Below are 21,590 nucleotides of genomic sequence, written 5' to 3' on the forward strand. Positions count from 1 at the left end.
AAACTTGAAGAAATTTTTGGATGAATCAGTATAATAAATCCATAAATCATGTTTCATACATTGGTAGAACATTTCACAAAAAATGCATCATTTTATTTCTTTGTGGAAGAGCTTCACGGAGCCGAATCGATCCCTCTACGAAACCCTTGCAGTTTGAGAAATGGATCTGATGCAGATTCTGTGGAACATGTTCTTCCTTACGAATCAGTAGGCAGTTATTCCGGAAATCTTGCGAAGAAAATTTTATTGGATAATTTAGAAAACGATGGTTACATGAATAGCATTTCACAAGTGTTGTTCATGACGAAGAATTTCGAGTACGAGGTTTTAACGATGGATCGGCAGATAAGTCAGACCACAGTAATATCATCCGGACCCTAAGTCATTCCTGTATTTTTCAGCTTTGTCAACTTTTCAGATTGTGTACATGCAGACAGAAACAACCAGAAAAAATTCAATCGTTGAAAAAGACTTTTATACTCTATTGAATGGTCTGACAAAATATACACTGAAATTGATTTTCAATTGTTTATTATTTAGACATGTCGCCTTCAATGAACCAAACCTTATTTTAGAATTTCAAATTTCTTACTCCAGAAACACATGAATGGTGTCGTGTACAATGATTGTGTGCTACCGGGTATAGACTTCCAAAGACTACAACCAAAAATTTTCCTAGTTGTTACCTATAAGCATGCCGGTGAGAAAAATTTCAACATTTTTTCAAGATATCACGTTATGATCGGATATTGATATATCAATCAATAAAAGGCGAGATAATGTAAACAGTTGGGTAGATCTACCAGGTTATCAAAATTCCTCGTGTGACCTCAATAAAAGCACTAGGCTCAAGCTCAACCCACTGCCGAGGTTAACGACACGAGTAAAGGATTGATGAATAAAAGAGTTAACCACACTCTCGTATTTACTAGCAAAAGTATCTGAAAATCATCAGATGCCCTGTTGTTTCTGATTGTCGTTGTATAAGAGGACCGATCACATGAATTTATTGGAAAAATAAGTTCTGAAATGCATGCCTACGAGTCCCCGAAATATCAAAAAGGCAACAGATACTATTTTTGGAAAATACATCATGAATACTCTTCCATACAGAGCGGCACATCATAAATTTTCCGCAAAGCATGACTGTCAGAGAAAGAACAAAAATTCAAATACGCATATAGTTTGTTTGTACAGAGGAAAAGTTTTGAGCATTATAAAGGGCTTTCGATTCGGGAAAAACACTTCGAATTGGAAATTCGTCGTCTTCACCTAATTTTATTTTCTTTTGTATCTCTACGTACAATATCGGGCTGAAGTGTGTATAATATAGGATAAAAAAAATAACTTTTGTCTGATTTCTACCAAGTTTTTTATTTGTTACAACCGATAACGGTTTGTGGAACCCCTCTCAAGCGAACTGAGACACAGTTTATAGTCAATCCGAATAGCTGAATGCGAGACTAATGTCCGGGTCTGACAGAGCAAGATAACGATACAAATGCCACGACTAGCTGTGGATTATGCAGAGGCAAGAGCGTGGTTCGTTTCTTAAAGTCCTTATAGAAGCCCAATACTGGGTGCTTAAAAGGGTAACCAAAACCAATTCCTTAATTGGGTGCCATCTACAGAAATGTATAGAAATAGGGCACCTTTTTTAACATTCGTCACTGTCTCAGATCTCAGATGGAAATCCTAGTCTCTGAAACCATCAAGGAAAATCAAAACAGACGACCGGTGATCTCCCACTCCGACTTCTCTGATCCAGGTGAGCCGGAATTCTGGCAGTCCCCTGTAGCTCTCCAGACACTCCCTTAACGGACTCCCCAAGTCTCTAATATAGTGGTGCTCCTATCTCAACCACTTTTTGTCTCGTCCTTTCAATAGTTTTTACAATTTACCACGCCTCACTTTTGCCTGAATGTTAGGTTCAGTTTTTTATGTATCAGTTTCAATTTTTTATGTTTCAATTTCTATTTTAGCAGTTTCAACTTTGATTTTACTTTTTTTTTTGTTTCAGTTTCAGTTTTGCTTGGCAGAACTTAATAGTTGAAATCCACTAATATGGATGACTATCAAAATTTTATAATTATTTTGTCAGCACCATTTGTTCTCACTTTGAAAGCCAAGCACAGAAAGACCGTTAAACAATTTCATTCTATCTACACCGAATCGGTATCAGTTCGAACTCCTCTCTCACCTAATAAAATAGAAATATAAACAAAGTCCACCGATTCTAAGAATGACATAAAAATATACATATCTCTCTCTCTGTGTCTAACTTCTAACTTGACCTTACACGGTAAAAATGAATTCCCTGACTTAATAACATTACTCTTTGCAAATGGATTCTGTAACTGAACAAAAGAAGAAGACGATTTATCTGACGTCTATTTACATACCTAACTGTGATACGGAATAAAATAATCAAAACAAATAATATGGCTTAATATTCCGATTCATATTTGTTTGGTAGCGCTACCGAAGACTACTCAGAAGAATCCCAGATCTGTGAAAATGAAAATAAGAATTTAGATAATGTTATAGTTCACAATTCGAGATTGAAAAGGAAAAGGTTTATTTTGTGTTCAGACTGTGTCACAATCAATATGAAATTACAAATGGAACGTTATATTACTATACTAATTATTACCATATTAAACCTCCCAAATAAAAATAATGATTAGACCTCGTATATATACGTCGCCCATGCCATACAAAGAAACTGCCGACGTTCGGTAACTATTTAGTTTTTATGCCATTCGAATTGATTTCGTTTATAAAATACTTGAGAATGGTTTAACAAACCGGTCGTAAAAAATAAAAAACTTAGTAAAAACTCGACAGAAATTATTTTCATCATCTTATATTAAATATGAATTTCTACAAAATAAATAGATCATCAATCGAACAAACGAGTAGAAATTCTTTGAGCTACTGGCAGAATCTTCCAGGATCACTCCAAGGCGTTTATTCACACTTCGAAGCTTGATACCAAACAGTTGTTGAACTACAGTAGGGATGAACTACGATATCTAACAGGCCTTTTTACAGGTCACTGTCAGACAGCAGAGCACATACTTTGTGCCTGCCCCGTTTGGGACCGAATAAGGTTTTTGGAGTTCAACAGAGCCGTGGAAAAATAAATTGTGTGGGCCAAAAATATTACAATTTATTGAAAACACAGGCTTTTACGGTACAACAGTAAACAACAATTTTCACTTTCTCAACGTTTTCATCAGTTATTGATGTGCTTATGTGAAAAGCATGTACAACTTGTAAATATTTTTCTGACTCAGAGTACGATCATCGTATGCCACTGTCAATATTTTGAGTGTTTTTACACAAAGTTTGTGCAAATTCTTTGATTAAATTTTTTCGATGGTAGAAAGTCGTCAAAATCTCAAAACACTTCTATCTTTTATGCCTCTCTCCACCAAAACAAACATGCAAAACATCTGAAACTGTGAACATATGTTCGAGACGAGAGTACCAATATAAAAAAATCAAATTTGAACATTTACTTAATTTTTTAAACAGGCCTCGTACTTGTTTATTTCTTCCAAGGTATGGGACTTGAGTTCTTGGAGTTTCCTTATTTCTCGATTTGTAAATTGGAATGACACAAACAGCAGAGGGCCTGAGATGTCTCCCTGTATCACCCTTTTGGCCTCAAATTCCTAAAATTGTTCTAAAAAATTTAGCAATGCAGTAAAAAAAACATTTTGTAGTGCAATTCAAAACATTCTTATCCCCTAGTTTTCTTACACAGCAGGAGTTTCCAGTTATTGTGAGAAAACTACTTCCTTGGGTAACATCACGACGGATATTGAATTTCACTGCATTGACATCCACATACTTTAGCGAAAATCCAAGAAATAGCTAAGAATATCTCATCATCACTCTTCCAAATGAAAATCCAACGGGTCTAGGAACGTCCATAAATTATTGAATAACTTCTGGTGAGGCGAGAGCGGAGCCGGCATATCTAATTCGGAATGGCGTTCGACGTACTACAGAGTATGCAAATTAACAACTCAAATATTTATCGCCGTACAACGTCATATTTTCGTCGGAACAACGACATTTAAACACGTACTGGAAACTAACCAAATGACTGTGAACGTGCAAAGGTAAGTGACCTAGGAATTTTTCGGATTGCCTCTCGAAATAGACGTGAAATGGTCGGTTGCGCAAAATGCGTACCATTCGAAAGTAAAACCGAAAACACAAAGTGGATCGATCGTTCCTTTCACGTGTCGAATGTTTGGACATATCGAGAGCAAGAATTTCGGTTTTGAATATGTAATGTAGGAAATGTTTTACTGAAGGAGGGTACTGTCGGACACGAAACACTTTCGGTACGCTCGTAGCCTGATCGTGTACTCCTAATCTCAAGTAACACTTGAGATTTTCACTCAACACCTGCACGTGTTTCAGTATATTATAGCTTCTTCAGACTAAATGTATTTATTCATTCAACGGCAAAGCCAATTTTGAAAAACATATTTAACAAACTACAAAGTATTTTTGAATGCTCATGTCTGATTTCTACATTACAATTCACAATTTTACAAAACATTTAGCAAAGTGTAAAATACAAAATATTAATAAATCCTTATATCTAGTGACTATATTAATTAAAGATGAAACAATTCTGGTACTTACAAGAAAGAAGATGTAACAAATCTGGCACTTACAAAGAAAATGGTAAGGTAAAGAAAAACTTCGAAAACGCTATAACCTTTTCAATTGATTTTTGAAGACCTGAAGTGATACATTAAACCAGTGGTCGCCAACCTCTTCAATGTGTTAGCTACTTTCTTAATTTTGGAATAAACAGCGAGCTACCCACACGGAAGCCACGTAACGCAACGTAAATGAAATGATTCACAGTTAATTTATCATTATATGTATTTATTTTACTGGTAATACATAATGCATAGGTACTAATAATAAACTAATAACAAAATAACTAATATTACTAGTACGTACTTGTTCATAGCTACATTCCTACCTATCAAACGAAGGTGTGTGAAAAATAAACACAAACTTTTATCCAGCCATAACGATATGTCACGTATGATTTAAAAATAGTTATTAATAACAACAAAAAAGTAACGCACTATCATGAACATAAACATTGAAAAATAAAAAATCACGTTCAATGAGAAGGCTGACACTCAGACTCATCGATAATTTTTTTAATGTTTGCAGTATAATTTGATGCAGCCATTCGAATACAATTATCCAAATGTTCATCTGTAAGTCGAGTGCGATATATGTTCTTAATAAACTTCATATTGGTAAAAGAAGATTCACACAAATAGGTTGAACTGAATAATGCTTTCACTTTCAAGGCAACACGGCATAGAACTGAATATTTGTCTTTACTTACAATAGGCCAGATACATTCAGTACTTGAAACTAACGATTTTAAGGCTAAATCATTTTGAAACTCAATGACTTCCATTTCTATTGCAGCGATGTCTTCGCCAAAGTTCTGCATAACACAAGTTGCAAACTGTTGGATATCAATTTCTATAAATGGTGAAACAACAAACTGCGCTACTAAAGCCATTTCATTGAAATCCTTAAAGCGATTTTTGAAGTTATTCTTCAGGGTAAAAATTATTTCTACATGATATTTGTTGTCAAAGGGTTCTAATGGTTTTTGAGATATTTTTTCTGAAAGAATAGGAAAATGCTTGGCATCGCTGTTAATTAGGTTTTGTTCCCAAAACTCCAGCTTTTTGATAAATGCTTTTATATCAGAAATCATTTCCGCTAGTTCTTTGTCTCTCCCCTGAAGCTGCAAATTAAGTTCGTTTAATTTCTCTGTAATGTCCACGAGAAAACCAAAATCTCTAAGCCAGATTGAATTTTCTAGTTCCGGAGTCGGTTCATCGCGTTGCTTGAAAAATTGAACTATGCCAGATAGGACATCATTAAAACGTTTCAGCACCCGTCCTCTACTTAACCATCGGACTTCAGAGTGAAGGAGTAGGTCCCCGTATTGACAGTCAACTTCATCGGCCAAGGTTCTGAATAATCTTCTTTGTAACGCTTGAGTTCTACATATTCTACAATTTCCACATAATGCTTGCTGATGGATAATGCAGTGGTAATAGAGAAATTGCGGAAAAGTTTCATCTTTACGACATTACGCCACCAGACCCTTATCACAACCCACCATAGCTGGAGCGCCATCGGTTGTCAAGCCTACCATTTTCGATATTGGAATTTTCTCGGAAGAAATAATATTTTTTAAATGAGAAAACAACTCATGTCCAGTAGTGTATCCTTTCAGTGGAATGAACTTCAAAAGATCTTCTTTAATCGTAAAATCACTAAAAACCTGCAGTGAATCGCTTCGCAATATTTCGCAGTGTTCTTCTGCTACTCCGGGCAGAGACAAATCCAACAAATCAAAAATCATAAAAATCGATCTAGCTAATTTTCAATATTTCAATATGAAAGATGAATTAACTTCAATATTTTCGATGAAATACAAAAAATTTCTGAAATGTGCTTTTTATTCATTCAACTCATACAATTGTTATTTGTAATAAAATGGAAAAAATAATCAAAAATACGTCCACTTCATCATCTCTTTATGAAAAAGTTATGGAAATTTCATTGAAACAAGAAAATTTGAATCAAATTGACTTGACACTTGATTGACTTGACTTGATAATATATTTTCAAATTCTCAAGCTGAATTTAGAAAAATGTATTCGTGTGAAATTGCATTATAAATTTTACTTAATGATTGGAAGTCATAGATTGATGAAAGTAAAATTGTTGGCATTTTATTTTTAGATATCAACAGAGCTTCGAAACTATCGATAGAGAAATTCTTCTAAAACAATTTATAAGTTAGATTAGATAAAGTAATGAGTTGGTTTGAATCATATATCAAGAATGGATTGCAAGTCACAAAATTTGAGGATAAAATCTCAAATAATATTTCAACAAAACATGGTGTTCCACAGGGGTCTGTTTTGGGACTCCTATACATAAATGATATTTGAAGAGTCATAAAAAATTGTTAAGTGCAACTATTTGCCGACGACACATTGATTTATACAACAATAAATTGAAATTGAATTCAAGCTATTGAAGAGATATAACACAAGTTTTGGACAAAATCAATTGAACTATAAAGGTTTGCAAAATTATAATTGCCATAAAAATAAAAAATTGTGAAAATTGTATAAAACTTATAAAATTGTATTCAATTCTTTTACTTAAAAATAATTTAATAACTGCATCAAAATATTCATTCCACTTGTTTTCTTTCATCATTTCGATTTTATAAAATATAATTTTATATTTCATGTTATCAACCAGTTATGATGATCTGTTTGTTTTGTGCTATTTGATTTTTGTATTCAGTAGCTTCATAGCGAAATAAACTCACTAGTATCATTATTATTATTAGGACTGATATGTTTCGTCTGTATTGATCAGCTCATCAGAGTTGTCTCGAATGATAATTCAGTATAGGTATTGCAATCTTCAAAAATTACCAGATTTTACATAACGATTTAAAAGTCAGTCTAAACACGAGAGTTCATTGTCGTTCACTAAGAGGTATCTGATATTTTATAAACCCACCACTTTGTAATGAACGCGTATGTAAACAAATATCGCAAAACTTCCACGTCTACACTCAGCATCGAAAAACGAGGGTCTAAAACAGACTCCGACGAAAATAGATGTCAGATGCGGCGCCTGGTAAAAATTCGCATTCGAATATCGCCACGTAGCAGTTCACATCGGCTTGAGAAGTGCTATCGTCGTACTTCTCAACAATTGTTATTAACTTAGAAAAACATTTTTTGTTTTGTGTGAACACAACATTTTCAAAGGAGGACTGCAGAGGACTTTCGTTGCCAGATTCCAGCCGTACATCTAAATAATATTCAAATAGATAACGTACCAGCTTCTAAATTCCTTGGCTTGTTCATTGACAATAGTTTAAAATTCAACAATCATGTAGATACTTTGAAATCGAAGCTCTCCTCTGGATGCTATGCCATACGAGTAACTGCATTTGAGCTCGGATCTGCAGAAGCTAGAATGGTTTATCATTCCCTTTTTGAACCACACCTCCGTTATGGTATTTGCTTTTGGGGTGTGTGTTCTACCACATGCCTTCAATCAGTATTACTAATAGAAAAACGTGCAATACGAGGCATATGCAAAGCCAAGCCTAGGGACTCTTGTCGACCTCTTTTTGCCTCTAACAAAATCCTAACTGTGGTCTCCCTATTTATATACGAGACAATCTGCCTTGTCTTCAAAAATAGGGTATTGTTTAACAACTTGGACGCGCCAATGTATTAAACCAGGCAAAGATTCAGCTTTAAATTACCGCTGCCTTCTTCGTCTCTAGTTGAAGATTCCATTATTTACAACGGTCTTAAAATGTTCAATCAACCTTCCTCAAGCTTTAAGAACCATGAATGACCTTAGAGCTCTTAAGAAAGAGTTGAAAGACTTACTCTCTGGGAGACCTTATTATAGCTTAGCAGAATTCTATGATGATAATTTTAATTGAGAAGACTAACTGTAATATCTACGGTATTTTATTGATTTCATTTCATTCAATTTAGTTTAAATTGATTTATTTACATTTTGTTGACCATGTTCTTATATCCTGAACGTTTGTTATTATTTACATGTCTCTTTTCAGTTCATGTTATAACCTAATTTTAGTGATTTTACTTTTGTGATTTCATGTATATGTTATTTATATTTCGCACAAGGCTTTGTCAATAAGAATTTATTCTTCAGACAATAAAGTATATTAAAAAAAAAAAAAAAAAAATAAATATCTGACAGAATAAATCCACTGTCCATAGATGTTTTCTACAGAAATAAACTGAAAAAATGGTTTCATCTGAAACAACTACTTGCAAAACCTATTTTCAATATCGATAGTTGAAAGGAAACTCGTTTTCGTCTCTCTGCAGCGTTTACTCCAAATAACAGATGGAAGCAGAACCCAAAACAGTTGCGTTTATGGTCCACTCTTTTAATCTCCTATAGATTTCGAAGCTGATTCCTGTCCGAATAAACCAGGTTTCAGAATGACGACAGCCTCAACCAGTCTGCATAGGGTATGTATCCCAGAGCTACACAGTTTGTGAAGAAAACGTTCCGATCCTTTTAACATCTAAATCTGCCATGTTTGCAACCAGACAATCCTGCTTTTACCGTTTGGTGGGGCCAAACGGTAAAAGCAGGATTGCCAAAAAAAGTTCTCTGCATTTGTTTTCATGAAATGTCAGATATTTATTTTCCCTTTTTTCCCGAGGTTCCTTCGAGTCTAGCACTGACATGGTTCAACCTTCTCACATTGCCATCTCCATGAGTTTTCCTAAAAGCTTTGTCAGTGAGAGACATTTGTATTGCTCCTATGAACTTGTTTTCCACTATATTCAATTATTTTTCTGAATGATTGTCTCATTCATAACAGATTTTCATTCCACATGGAAACATTTCTGTTTGAATTACAGCTGACTCTGCTGATCTGCCCCCAACTCTAAATCTATGGAATTTGAAAACTTACCTGGGTCAAAATAGGTTTCCTGTCTACCATGTAGGGACCATTAAGTCGTACTATATTGTACGGCTTAATTCTTCTTCTAGTTCTTCTTCTTCTAGCTTCTTCTAGTTTTACCAAAGGCGTTGAACCCCTTCAGGACCTCTGAAAGTGCCCAGACCAATAAGCACCAAGGTACAGAAGGATCTCCCATCTGTGTAAAAGTCCTGGATTTGCTATTTCTTCATTTCTTCTCTATTAATGAACAGCCAGCTTTTGACTTCCAGACAAGAGTTCTCTTACTTAGAAATGTCTCAACATCTCATTGGCCTGCTATGAACATCATGATCCTCAGCCTCCTCAAAAAAAATTTAAACTCGACCATGATCTACTCAATCTCCTCCAAAAATTATCCCGAAGTCACTCTGAGCTATTTTTTGTTTCTGTGGGTACTGATCATACTTATCAATTTATTTTTCATTTGGCCAACTAGTGTGATTTTCTGTTGTCCATTTTTTGGATCAATATCTAACAATACCTTATAGATGCGTTCGTTCGTAGCTGGTAGTATTCTCAATCTATTCTGATTTTTCATATCTCTCTCTGGGAGATTTTGACTCTTCCCTGGGCTTCGTTTTGCACAAATGCTCATTCAAAAAAATATCCTTTGCCGCAGTATTTTTCGTTTGGTGGGGCTTCATTCCACGTCCTTACTACAATTTCCTTTCATCTATTTGCGATTCTGTTCTTCCGACGTTCTTTATTGCTTAACACTTTCCTCAATCCTGCTGTTATGCTTTAGACATCCTAGATTATGCTGATCTATGACTCTCCACGTTTGGGGGGACACCGGATGGAAACTGAGAATAGGCTGAGGTGGTGTTTAAGCACCAGTTTCAATCATCTAGATCTAGATGATGAAACATGTGTCAAAAAAGTGTTACAGAGATATGTAGGAAAACTGTTTTTGTGGGACTTATTCTATGCCAAAAACTCCAACTACACCTGACAGTAAACATTTCTCAATCTGAATGTTTACGAAAACACTACGATCGTGAAGATATCCAGAATGTTACCCCCCGGAAATAGATAAGACCTCAAATGATTAGGAGATATGAAAAACTCCAGCTAATATTGAAACAAAGCAAACCAATTTCCTCGAGGTTCGAACTCCATCAGAGCGTATTTTGGTCGGAAATCGTTGAACTTTCGGAGTCAAGAAACTTTTTATTGCCATGGAACGATTGTAATATTGCACAAACCAAATTTAAGTAATTGCAGTGCAACGGTCGACTTTTGAACTTTGCTGAATAAAACTTTGTTAACTCAATTGGAACAACGGGCAGCGCGCAATAATAATTGAGTTTTTAATTATTACATAGTATGAGTTCCAGCGTAATTTTTCCAATAACGACAGTTAGATCTCCTATTCCACGAAGTATTGAAGTACATGACAGATATTCAAAAATGTAGATGACTTTGAGAAAGATTACAGAAAGGATGGTTGTATCTTGAACACAGTAGGACTGTTTCAGGAGATGAGCCAAATAGACAGCCAAATTTGTCGCATGTATACTTTTCATCTAGCACATCGGCACAATAGACATCAGTACATTACTTTATACAGTGTATTTTTTCAATGCCCACCCCTTTTATTTTTTGAACCGGTCAACCCAAAAAATTTAAATTTAGAATAATGAAATTAATGCATGAATACTTTATTTTGAGGTGAAATTGACAGATGAAACTTTCAAGATGGCGACTGGGCGCCAGAAGTGTCAAATCTGGCAAGCGGGCTGGCCATTCTGTAGGACCTCGACGGCCAATCCAACGACCGGGAAAAGTAGTATCCAAATAATGTCTTACTTGTCTGGGATAATATGGTGGTTATCCATCTTGTTGGAATACAATATCCATATCAAATTCATTAGGATTCGCTTCGACGATTTCAGTGATGAGAGGGTCATCAGTAATTTCCAGCATATTCAAATTTTGTAAATTTTGATCAATGAATAGAGGTCCTACAATATGGTTTCCCCATATTTCTGCCCAAACGTTAGTTTTTTCTGGATATTGGGTATGTGTTTCCCGGAAAACGTGAGGGTTGGTGTCACTCCAATAACGGCAATTTTGTCTGTGAACATTGTCGTTTATAAAAACTGTACATTCGTCAATGAAACAAATATTGTGGAGATAGGTAGGATGCCTTGCAATGGTTTCCATCATGATTTCGCAGAATTCTGTTCTTCGATCAGGGTCATCTTCAGTTAATTGGTGTACCATTTTTATTTTGTATGGATGATACCTATTCCTCTGCATAATTCTCCATACAGTAGAAGGAACATTCGCGGCGGAATAAGTAGACTGTTCAGGATTCACTATTTTCTCACCAGTTATTTGCACCTGCTGTTCTTCCGAAATGGACACATGACCTGGGGGCTTTTTGTTATGTACCCTACCGGTAGTTGTGAATTTATATACAAGTTCCCTCAAATATTTTCTACATATAGGACGATTCGGAAAACGTTCATTGAAAATCCTTTCGATGTAGTGAAAGTTACGCGTAACCTTAAATAAAAATCACTTCAATTTTTTCTTTCAATGGATGAGAATTGAACATTTTAGAGATTATTGACGTGGTACCTTTCTACTAGTAAAACCGAAAAGTAATGAGAATATTCAAACTGAACAATGATGTTCATTGTCGTACTGACATTTTTTTTATAAACAACAACCTTATCGGGTTGTTGGATATGCCATATAACAGATAAAAAGGAATATTTCTAGAAATATCGATATTGTCGATATTGTGTTCGTCTACAGAAAATTTTTAAATGTTCCGCCATTTTTTAGTAGGGGAAGATGTTGACTTCATTTCCTATAGTAAAGTTTAAAAAAAAATGATTACAATCCAATGGATGGAACAAAAATTGCTTTATCAACAATGATAGAAATTAGGATCGAATGATTTTCAATACAAAAAAAATTAACCGTGATTACGATTCCAACTTGCGACTACAGTCAACACCCCAAAGCTATCGCAATGTACCAATGATTGATGTTGAAAATTCATATTCAAAACTTTCATTCAAGGCTAAACTTCCATTCATCGTATCCATTTCCTCAAATGATTGTTAGTGATAACAAAATTCAAATATTGTCGCCAATCAAATTCGCGATGATTTTTTTCTGATATATAAACGCATGAATCAGTGGAAATTCCCTAAAATTCATGAATATTCATTTGTTTCGAGTGATAACCAAATCTCTATTCATACGAGTATACATGATTCAATTGACACCAAAAATCATTAGTGATTAACCACTCAGTTATATAACTATATACTAACTAAAATTTCTATCACAACTTTGATTATCGCATTGCGACCAATAAATGATATATACTTTTTTGCAATCTGAAAATTGTAATGAAAACATTAGTGAAATTTTCGTTACTTCATAGTACTTTCCATTTTAAAAATTATTTATAATTTTACAAAAAATTGAAGTATATTACACCATAAACGATGTACATTTTGGAAACTTCTCATAAAAATTGCTAATTACAATACGTGTGGGACAAATAAACATTTTTAACCGAATTATAAAGCAATACGAAATTTGCACAAAAAAGTTGTAAAATGACTAAAAATATTTGTAAAATTCAAGTTACTTCATAGTATAATCTCAGTTTGAAAAATATTTCATAATTTTACCAAAAAATCAAGGTAAATGTAAATAATTCTACAAATAAAATTTGTGAATTTAGAAAACGTTATGTGGAAAATTGACAATATGTTTGAGAGAGATGAAATTTTTTTGTGAAATCATAAAGCACTATATAATTAGCAAACGAAAGTTGTTAAAATACTGAAAGTATTTGTAAAATTTCAATGACTTCATAGCAATTTCAGTTAAAAAAATATTTTATCAATTCACAAAAACTTACAGTGGAAAACTTACAAATGATATTTGTAAATTTCAAGAAAATTTTATGAAAAATTTAATAACGGTTCAGTATAATTACAATAATTGTAATGAAAATGAAAATTTTTGGTCAAATTACAAAGCACTATATTATTTGCAAACAAAATTTGTTAAAATACTGAAAGTATTTGTAAAAGTTTGATGACTTCATAGTTATTCCAGTTTCAAAAATATTTTATTAATTTACAAAAAATGTAAGTGATTCAATTTTCAAATGATATTTGTACATTTCGAAAACTTTTTATGAAACATTTGATAACCCTTCAGTATAATTACAATACGTGTGAGAAAAATGAAAATTATTGGCCAAATTACAAAGCAGTATATAATTTGCGAACAAATGTTGTTAAAATAGTGAAAGTATTTGTAAAATTTTGATGACTTCATAGTTATTCCAGTTACAGAAATATTTTATTAATTTACAAAAAATTTAAGTGATTTAATTTACAAATAATATTTGTACATTTCGAAAACTTTTTATGAAAAATTTAATAACGATTCAGTATAATTACAATACGTGTGAGAAAAATGGAAACTATTGGCCCAGTTACAAAGCAAATTTTAAAAATACTAAAAGTTTTTGTAAAATTTTATGACTTCATTTTAGTTCCAATTCCAACTTTTTTTTTATAAATTTACAAAAAATTAAAGTGAATCAATTCACAAAAAATATTTGTAAATTCTTAAAACTTTCTTTCGGAACTGACTTACGGTTTGGTAAAATTACAATAAGTTTAGGGTTATTTGATGATGATTGTAAAATCACGACTCAGTTTAGTAGGATTCCAAATATTTTTTGGTAAATTACTCAAATCGTGTTGAATATTGTATTGGCAACATTTTGGTTTTTAATTTAACTAGTCATTTGTTTTGTAATACATTTGTAATTTTACATACATTTTTAACAGTGTAGGGTTGTAAAATATTCGTCAGTAGCTTCAAAATGATGTGTCACAAGACTCCCCTTTCCTTTTAATTTTTTTCCCAGATGCCGCCCAGTCGCCATCTTGAAAGTTTCATCTGTCAATTTAACTTCAAAATAAAGTATTCATGTATTAATTTCATTATCCCAAATTTCAATTTTTTGAGTTGATCCGTTCAAAAAATAAAAGGGGGGACATTTAAGAAATGCCCTGTATGTGTTTTATTGAAATTTTGATAGTTTACAATAAAATATTTCAGCAACACAATTATCGCATAATTGAGTACTGTGCTATCTATAGTTAATTTTTATGGAAGTGGATATAGTAGGAATTCAAAAAAATAGGACAAAATGCAGAATGCTGTATATTTTTGAAAGTGAACTTGTTTTGAAATTAAAATACATTTTTGGACGACATGTTGTGGAACGGCTACGTATCTTTCAATTTCAAGTTGCTTGAATTTTTGGTATAATTTACAATTTATTCTAGAGAACATATCAGATATCAATAAATGAATTAAGTACTGCAATACTTAAAAGAAAAGAAAGAAACCAGATCAACCAACAGTATTCAAGGTCAAATTGCTGGCCTCCACAAAATATCATTGACGATTTTCAAAAAAAGCCTGTTACATCTGAAACTAGAATAGAAAATGGAAATTGAGTTGACAATTCTTTCGTGAAAATTAGAAAGTTCGCTGAAAACTTGAAAAATGAAAAAAATATCGCGTCAACTTTTATCTTACTTGAACTCCAGATATCAAAATTATAATGCATTGTAAAAAGAGAAAAACGATTTCTAAATGAAAAATTCTTCGTTGAGTAAAAGATATTCAGAAAATTTTTGTTATCTACAGTATAGGTTGTAATTTTTTGACATGCGAATATTGAATCATATATAAAAATACCCTGAGACAACTCGAATGTCAACTTTTCTTAAAGCAAATGACAGTCTTTCTCAAAGCAATGACAACAAATACTTACATGCCATGATTTTCATTTTTCTGAAGTCTAATATTACCTGAAACAAAAAATTCTCAATTAATGTGGTATGTTACTCTTGTGGCAATATTGATAATAAATCTCCATGGCATATAATGGGGTAATTAACTTCAAAGCGCATATTGTTACGAAGTTTAAGGTATTCAGAACATTCTCAATCAGAAAAAATTGATGAAAAAAAATCGAATCTACCAATTTAACATCCATCTACTTTAAAAATATTGATGCATACCCAATTTTTTGTATGAAGATGGAGATGTAGAAGGCTGAAACCTTTTCCCATAAATAGTTTATTATTTTCCAGATACTAGAGCAAACTAACTATAAATCCTCATTGCTTATTGAAAGCAGATTTCGAATAAATGGTATTCTGAAGAATATCTACATTGCAAAATACAAATCTACTTCTAATATATGATGTAGGCCAAGGAAAACTGACAGCATACAATTGGAGAGTTTGAATATCTGGAGGTGACATTAGATCACAAACCGACTTCGAACCATCGCCCAGAAAGAAAAATAAAAGGGCACATGCGGTCCTGAAGATGGCTAGACTTATTTACTGAAAAATGCGGGTGCTTAAATCAGATATGATTTATGGGTTATAATAGGGAATGATGATTTGATCGTTGAAATCATGGCGCAAGGCAACCCTACATCATGGTTCATAAAGCAAATAACAATAGTCTATTCTCTTGAGCGGTGGAATAGCAAATAATTTTTAATTCGCTGTTGCGTATATCTACGCTAACTTGGCTGAATACGTTGTTGGACAACATGTGTGCGGCTTCTTTGAATTTCCTCCTGAACCAATGTTCCTTTCTGTGTATGATCTCAGCTTAGGACCACTCGATGTTACCTAGATGGGTCCAAACATGTTCAGCTATTCCTGACTTGCTGGTATCCCATCGCTGTGTGTGTTTCTTGTGCTTTGTGCTTTCAATGGTCTCTTACTTTCATCGATATAGGATTATCCGCACTCACAGGGTATCCGGTAAATGCAACTCTTGGAATCGCAGTCCGCGTTTGGTGGCCTGGTTTTCGTGAGGCTGTTACGAATTGTGTTCCGGATCTGATGAAGCAGGTTTTGATGTTGTACTTGAATCCAGTTCTTCTTCTCCTTTTCGACAATCCTCTGATGTAGGAAAGTACAAGTACTGGTTGTGGCGGCTTCTCTTCCTTGTGGAGCTCTTGCTGTCTTCTAGCTAAAGCCTGTTCCATCATCACTTTGGAGTAACCATTCCGTTGAAGGTCATTTGTGATGATGCCTAGTTCCTTTTCGAGACCTTCCTTTGTATTACAGAGCCCGAAAGCACGGCCTAGTAGATATATAGATGTTTCCCATTTGGTGTTGGTCCTCTTCACCAATACGTCTAAGAATGGCAATTCGTTGTAGACTTCCTTCTCCATTGTGATGGAGTGATGGAAGGACTTACGTTGTTGATGTGCTTCAGGAAGATGTCTAGTTCTGCATTCCCATGGTTCTATATTATGAAGGTGTTGTCCACGTATCTGACCCAGACTCGGGGCTTCTTCAATGACCAGAGTTTCAAACCATATATATATATATATATATATATATATATATATATATATATATATATATATATATATATATATATATATATATAGTAACAGAAGTTAATATCGGACATAGCACTCATGAAAGTGGCAAACCATAGACACGTGTTTCGGGCTTTTGGCCCATCATCAGTATGGTGCAGCCAAGTGTAAGGATGGGCAACATGGGCCAAAAGCCCGAAACACGTGTCTATGGTTTGCCACTTTCATGAGTGCTATGTCCGATATTAACTTCTGTTTCTATATCAAGACACTCAATAACTTTCATATTTGTATAATTTCCTGGACCCGGATGTCACGCAGGTAGCTATAGCTGCCTCCGTGGTGATTTTGATAGTTTTCTTGTGAACACGAGATCTATCAACTGAAACCACAAATGTGCGGTTGGCTCCTGTTGGTGGCTCCGTGTATTTGTATTTCTATCTTTTGGTAACCAAGTGTTGCCCATCCTTACACTTGGCTGCACCATACTGATGATGGGCCAAAAGCCCGAAACACGTGTCTATGGTTTGCCACTTTCATGAGTGCTATGTCCGATATTAACTTCTGTTTCTATATCAAGACACTCAATAACTTTCATATTTGTATGATTTCCTGGACCCGGATGTCACGCAGGTAGCTATAGCTGCCTCCGTGGTGATTTTGATAGTTTTCTTGTGAACACGAGATCTATCAACTGAAACCACAAATGTGCGGTTGGCTCCTGTTGGTGGCTCCGTGTATTTGTATTTCTATCTTTTGGTAACCAAGTGTTGCCCATCCTTACACTTGGCTGCACCATACTGATGATGGGCCAAAAGCCCGAAACACGTGTCTATGGTTTGCCACTTTCATGAGTGCAATGTCCGATATTAACTTCTGTTTCTATATCAAGACACTCAATAACTTTCATATTTGTATAATTTCCTGGACCCGGATGTCACGCAGGTAGCTATAGCTGCCTCCGTGGTGATTTTGATAGTTTTCTTGTGAACACGAGATCTATCAACTGAAACCACAAATGTGCGGTTGGCTCCTGTTGGTGGCTCCGTGTATTTGTATTTCTATCTTTTGGTAACCAAGTGTTGCCCATCCTTACACTTGGCTGCACCATACTGATGATGGGCCAAAAGCCCGAAACACGTGTCTATGGTTTGCCACTTTCATGAGTGCTATGTCCGATATTAACTTCTGTTTCTATATCAAGACACTCAATAACTTTCATATTTGTATAATTTCCTGGACCCGGATGTCACGCAGGTAGCTATAGCTGCCTCCGTGGTGATTTTGATAGTTTTCTTATGAACACGAGATCTATCAACTGAAACCACAAATGTGCGGTTGGCTCCTGTTGGTGGCTCCGTGTATTTGTATTTCTATCTTTTGGTAACCAAGTGTTGCCCATCCTTACACTTGGCTGCACCATACTGATGATGGGCCAAAAGCCCGAAACACGTGTCTATGGTTTGCCACTTTCATGAGTGCTATGTCCGATATTAACTTCTGTTTCTATATCAAGACACTCAATAACTTTCATATTTGTATATATATATATATATATATATATATATATATATATATATATATATATATATATATTGCGTAAAGAATTCGTCCTTCCATTGGAAGTAGCAGATTTGTACACAGTATCCTAGTAATTCCCTGATTTGAAGTACTTCTTCGACAGGAACGTTGGTGTAGAGGCTTTCCACGTCGAAACTGATCAGTTGATCCTGCTCTTTGACTTCGATTGCCCCTAGTAGTTCAACAAAATGCCTCGAATTTTTCACAAAAGATTATGTTTTTCCTTACACTCCCGTCAAACGGCCATCTTCCGTTAAAACCGATGAAGCGGTGAGAGGAAAGAGGGGATAGGTGAAAGCACTCGAATGACCTATAAATAGTCAGATCTCGGGGAATAAGTCCAGTTATCACCCGAAGACGATTGTGGATACTAACAATCGAAACGTCGTGAAGTCACTTGATTTGGAATCTTTAAATTTTTATTTTTCATTTCTTGTTAATAATTCATTATTTTTCATCTCGTGTTGATAGTTCAATTTTTTTTTGGTTGTTGCTTATATTTTATTTCATTGTTATTTCAGTTTTCTGCTTAATATAATTGTTATTTTTCGGCTAATAGTCTTAATTTTTGCACAGATTCTTTCAGGGATTTCACCATCAAACAAACTCATAAAATCTTTGGTTTGCCACCCGTTTGCGATACAAAAATAGGGTGGACCCGGTAAAGTATTATGAAACCGCCTAAGCCAGCTGTGACAAACCATAACGAAATCACAGCATTAGCGTTTTACACTGAATATTAGCATTTATTGCCTCATACTATCAGAAAGCAGAATATAGACATATTTCAATTACGTTGTTGAAAAATTTTGAGACTGTTTCCAAATATCTCCATCAATTTTACCGATTTACAAAATACTTCACAGTTAAAGTTCATGTTATTTTATTCAATAATAACCACACAATTTTTCTGTAAACTTTTATTTGTTCATTTAACAATAGTTCATAATACTGACACAATCGCACACAATGATAAAGGTCATCGACCCATCTTTTATATAGACTTCACTCCTGACGATGATCACAGATTCAACAATCATTTCATGAATGATTCTTTCCAGAGATTCAACAAAAACAAGTCGGGGTCAAAAGCTTATTGATATCACTGCGAGAAAAGATTCAAATACGAGTGTCGCGCGATAAAAAAAATGAATAATCACTACAGAATAACAATAGCATAATCTCCTGATATAATTTCTGGTTTATTTGTATACCGTTCTATTAAAACATAACCGATAAGTATCACTCAAAGAAATGAAATTCTTAACAAATAAATTTTCAATTTAGTATTACAGTATTCGAACCAGAGGGGCACATATTTGAGAATCTATTCTGTGGTTCAACATTCGCGTTTGAATAATACCAACTCTAATCAACTTTTTTTCTGAAGTACGAAAACTCACTCACTAGCAGCGCTAGTAGTTTGGTAGGGACAAACACAGCCTAATTCTCATATAAACATATGGTAAAGTATAATTAAAAAAGAATGTTTTTAACAGAAGATGTTCCTGAAGCAAAATTGAAATTTGCAACTGTAAAGGATAACAATGTTGTAATATTAAAAGTTGGCTTGCATGCCGTAATTTAAAAATAACTAGAAAAAAAAGTGAATTAATAGACAAGTTTATTCATTTACGGCATTGCCTATTTTTTACAACATAATTAACAAGTTCACACATATGTATTTAACAGTAATATAAGCTAGGTTTAAGGAAAAAATATATAAAATAAAAATAATGAATTGAAATGTTTTCAGTCTTTTTGAAAGTTTTCAAAGAAGAATTAAAAAATTATAAATCTACACTGTATGTATTTGCAATTCTCAAAATTCTACCTACAGATTCATTCCGGCTATAGTTGGTGCAACAAAAGGGTACTTTGAAGATATACGAATTTCTTGTTTTTCTTGGATTCACATTTAAAGTTAGAAGTTCGACAACTTCCGGGAATTGATGCTACCATTGATTATTTTATGAATTAGTGTAAGGTCTGCTTCTAATCTTCTATGAGCCAGAGTATTCAAGTTAAGAATGTCCAATATAATTTTATAATCATATTCACCAATATGATATCCCAGTTTATATGCAGAGTACCTTAAAAACTTATTTTGAACACTTTAAAAAAAAATCTGTTTAAAATCTGTTTTTCCGTTAACCAGCTGTCGCACCCCTACGAACGACAACCCTCAGAAGTCGAAACTTGTGCAAGCTAAGGATTAACGAGGTCTTACCTTTTAACGTGTGATTCCTAACACGGGTTGGACGGTAGCAAGTGAAGATCGATCGTTCAGACTAGGGCTTGAACCACCGACCAACACGGCAGTCAATTCGAGTGAGTGAACAAAGCACCCACGCCGAACCGCTTGGCTACCGACTGACTTTCAAGCATATCAATATCCACATGATATGAAGGGCACCAAATTGTGGAATTGTATTCGATTATTGATCTAACAATTGAACAATATATGATTTTTATTGAAGTGAGAGATAATTCATTTGCAGATCTAAGAATGAAACCTAACACTTTTAACGCTTTAGAAGTAATATTTGCAATATGGGGTTTATATGAAAATAAGGATTTGCAAGATTGTTTAAAGAGTTAGCCAATCTAAGAGTTCTGGGAATAAAGCCGTTATATGAATAATTGAATCTGTGAAAAGAAACGTAAAACGTTTGCACCTGTCTAGTTGAACGACAAGGGACATGTAAAGAAATTTTGGAGAGAAGCTCGGGACTGATACTCAGTCCGTTGGTAATTTTGAATAGAAGTATTAAATCTCTATTCTTTCTGCGAGTCTCAAGGTATGTTCAAAATGCATTCCAACGAAGTATAGTCATAGTATACACGCATCTTGAAGGCAACATATCGCAGGAAATTATGCTGTACGGCCTCCTCGAGTTTCTTTTTTTGTGTAAAGTAGTGAGAGGACTAAACTGTGGAACAATAATCGAGATGAGATCTAACCAGGGAAAAATAAAGAGA

The 21,590-nt window shown here is 34.2% G+C and overlaps 1 protein-coding gene across 3 annotated transcripts in view; it reads right to left on the reverse strand.

Annotated features, from left to right (window-relative positions):
- E23 (ABC transporter G family member E23) overlaps positions 1-21,590 on the reverse strand; it is a 356,089-nt gene that overhangs the window by 80,679 nt on the left and 253,820 nt on the right. The window contains exon 1 of one of the 3 annotated variants that reach the window (XM_074176092.1): positions 15,447-15,466. The exons of the other annotated variants lie outside the window; for them this stretch is intronic. Coding sequence (XP_074032193.1) covers positions 15,447-15,448 — 2 coding nt within the window. The 5' untranslated portion in view covers positions 15,449-15,466. Of the gene's footprint in view, positions 1-15,446; positions 15,467-21,590 lie in introns of those variants that run through there. 3 annotated transcript variants of the gene reach the window in all.

Source organism: Leptinotarsa decemlineata, unplaced genomic scaffold (genome assembly GCF_025532065.1).
Source record: "Leptinotarsa decemlineata unplaced genomic scaffold, Ldec_3_MD MMD2_tig00001393_RagTag_RagTag, whole genome shotgun sequence".
NCBI classification, from domain to species: Eukaryota; Metazoa; Arthropoda; class Insecta; order Coleoptera; family Chrysomelidae; genus Leptinotarsa; species Leptinotarsa decemlineata.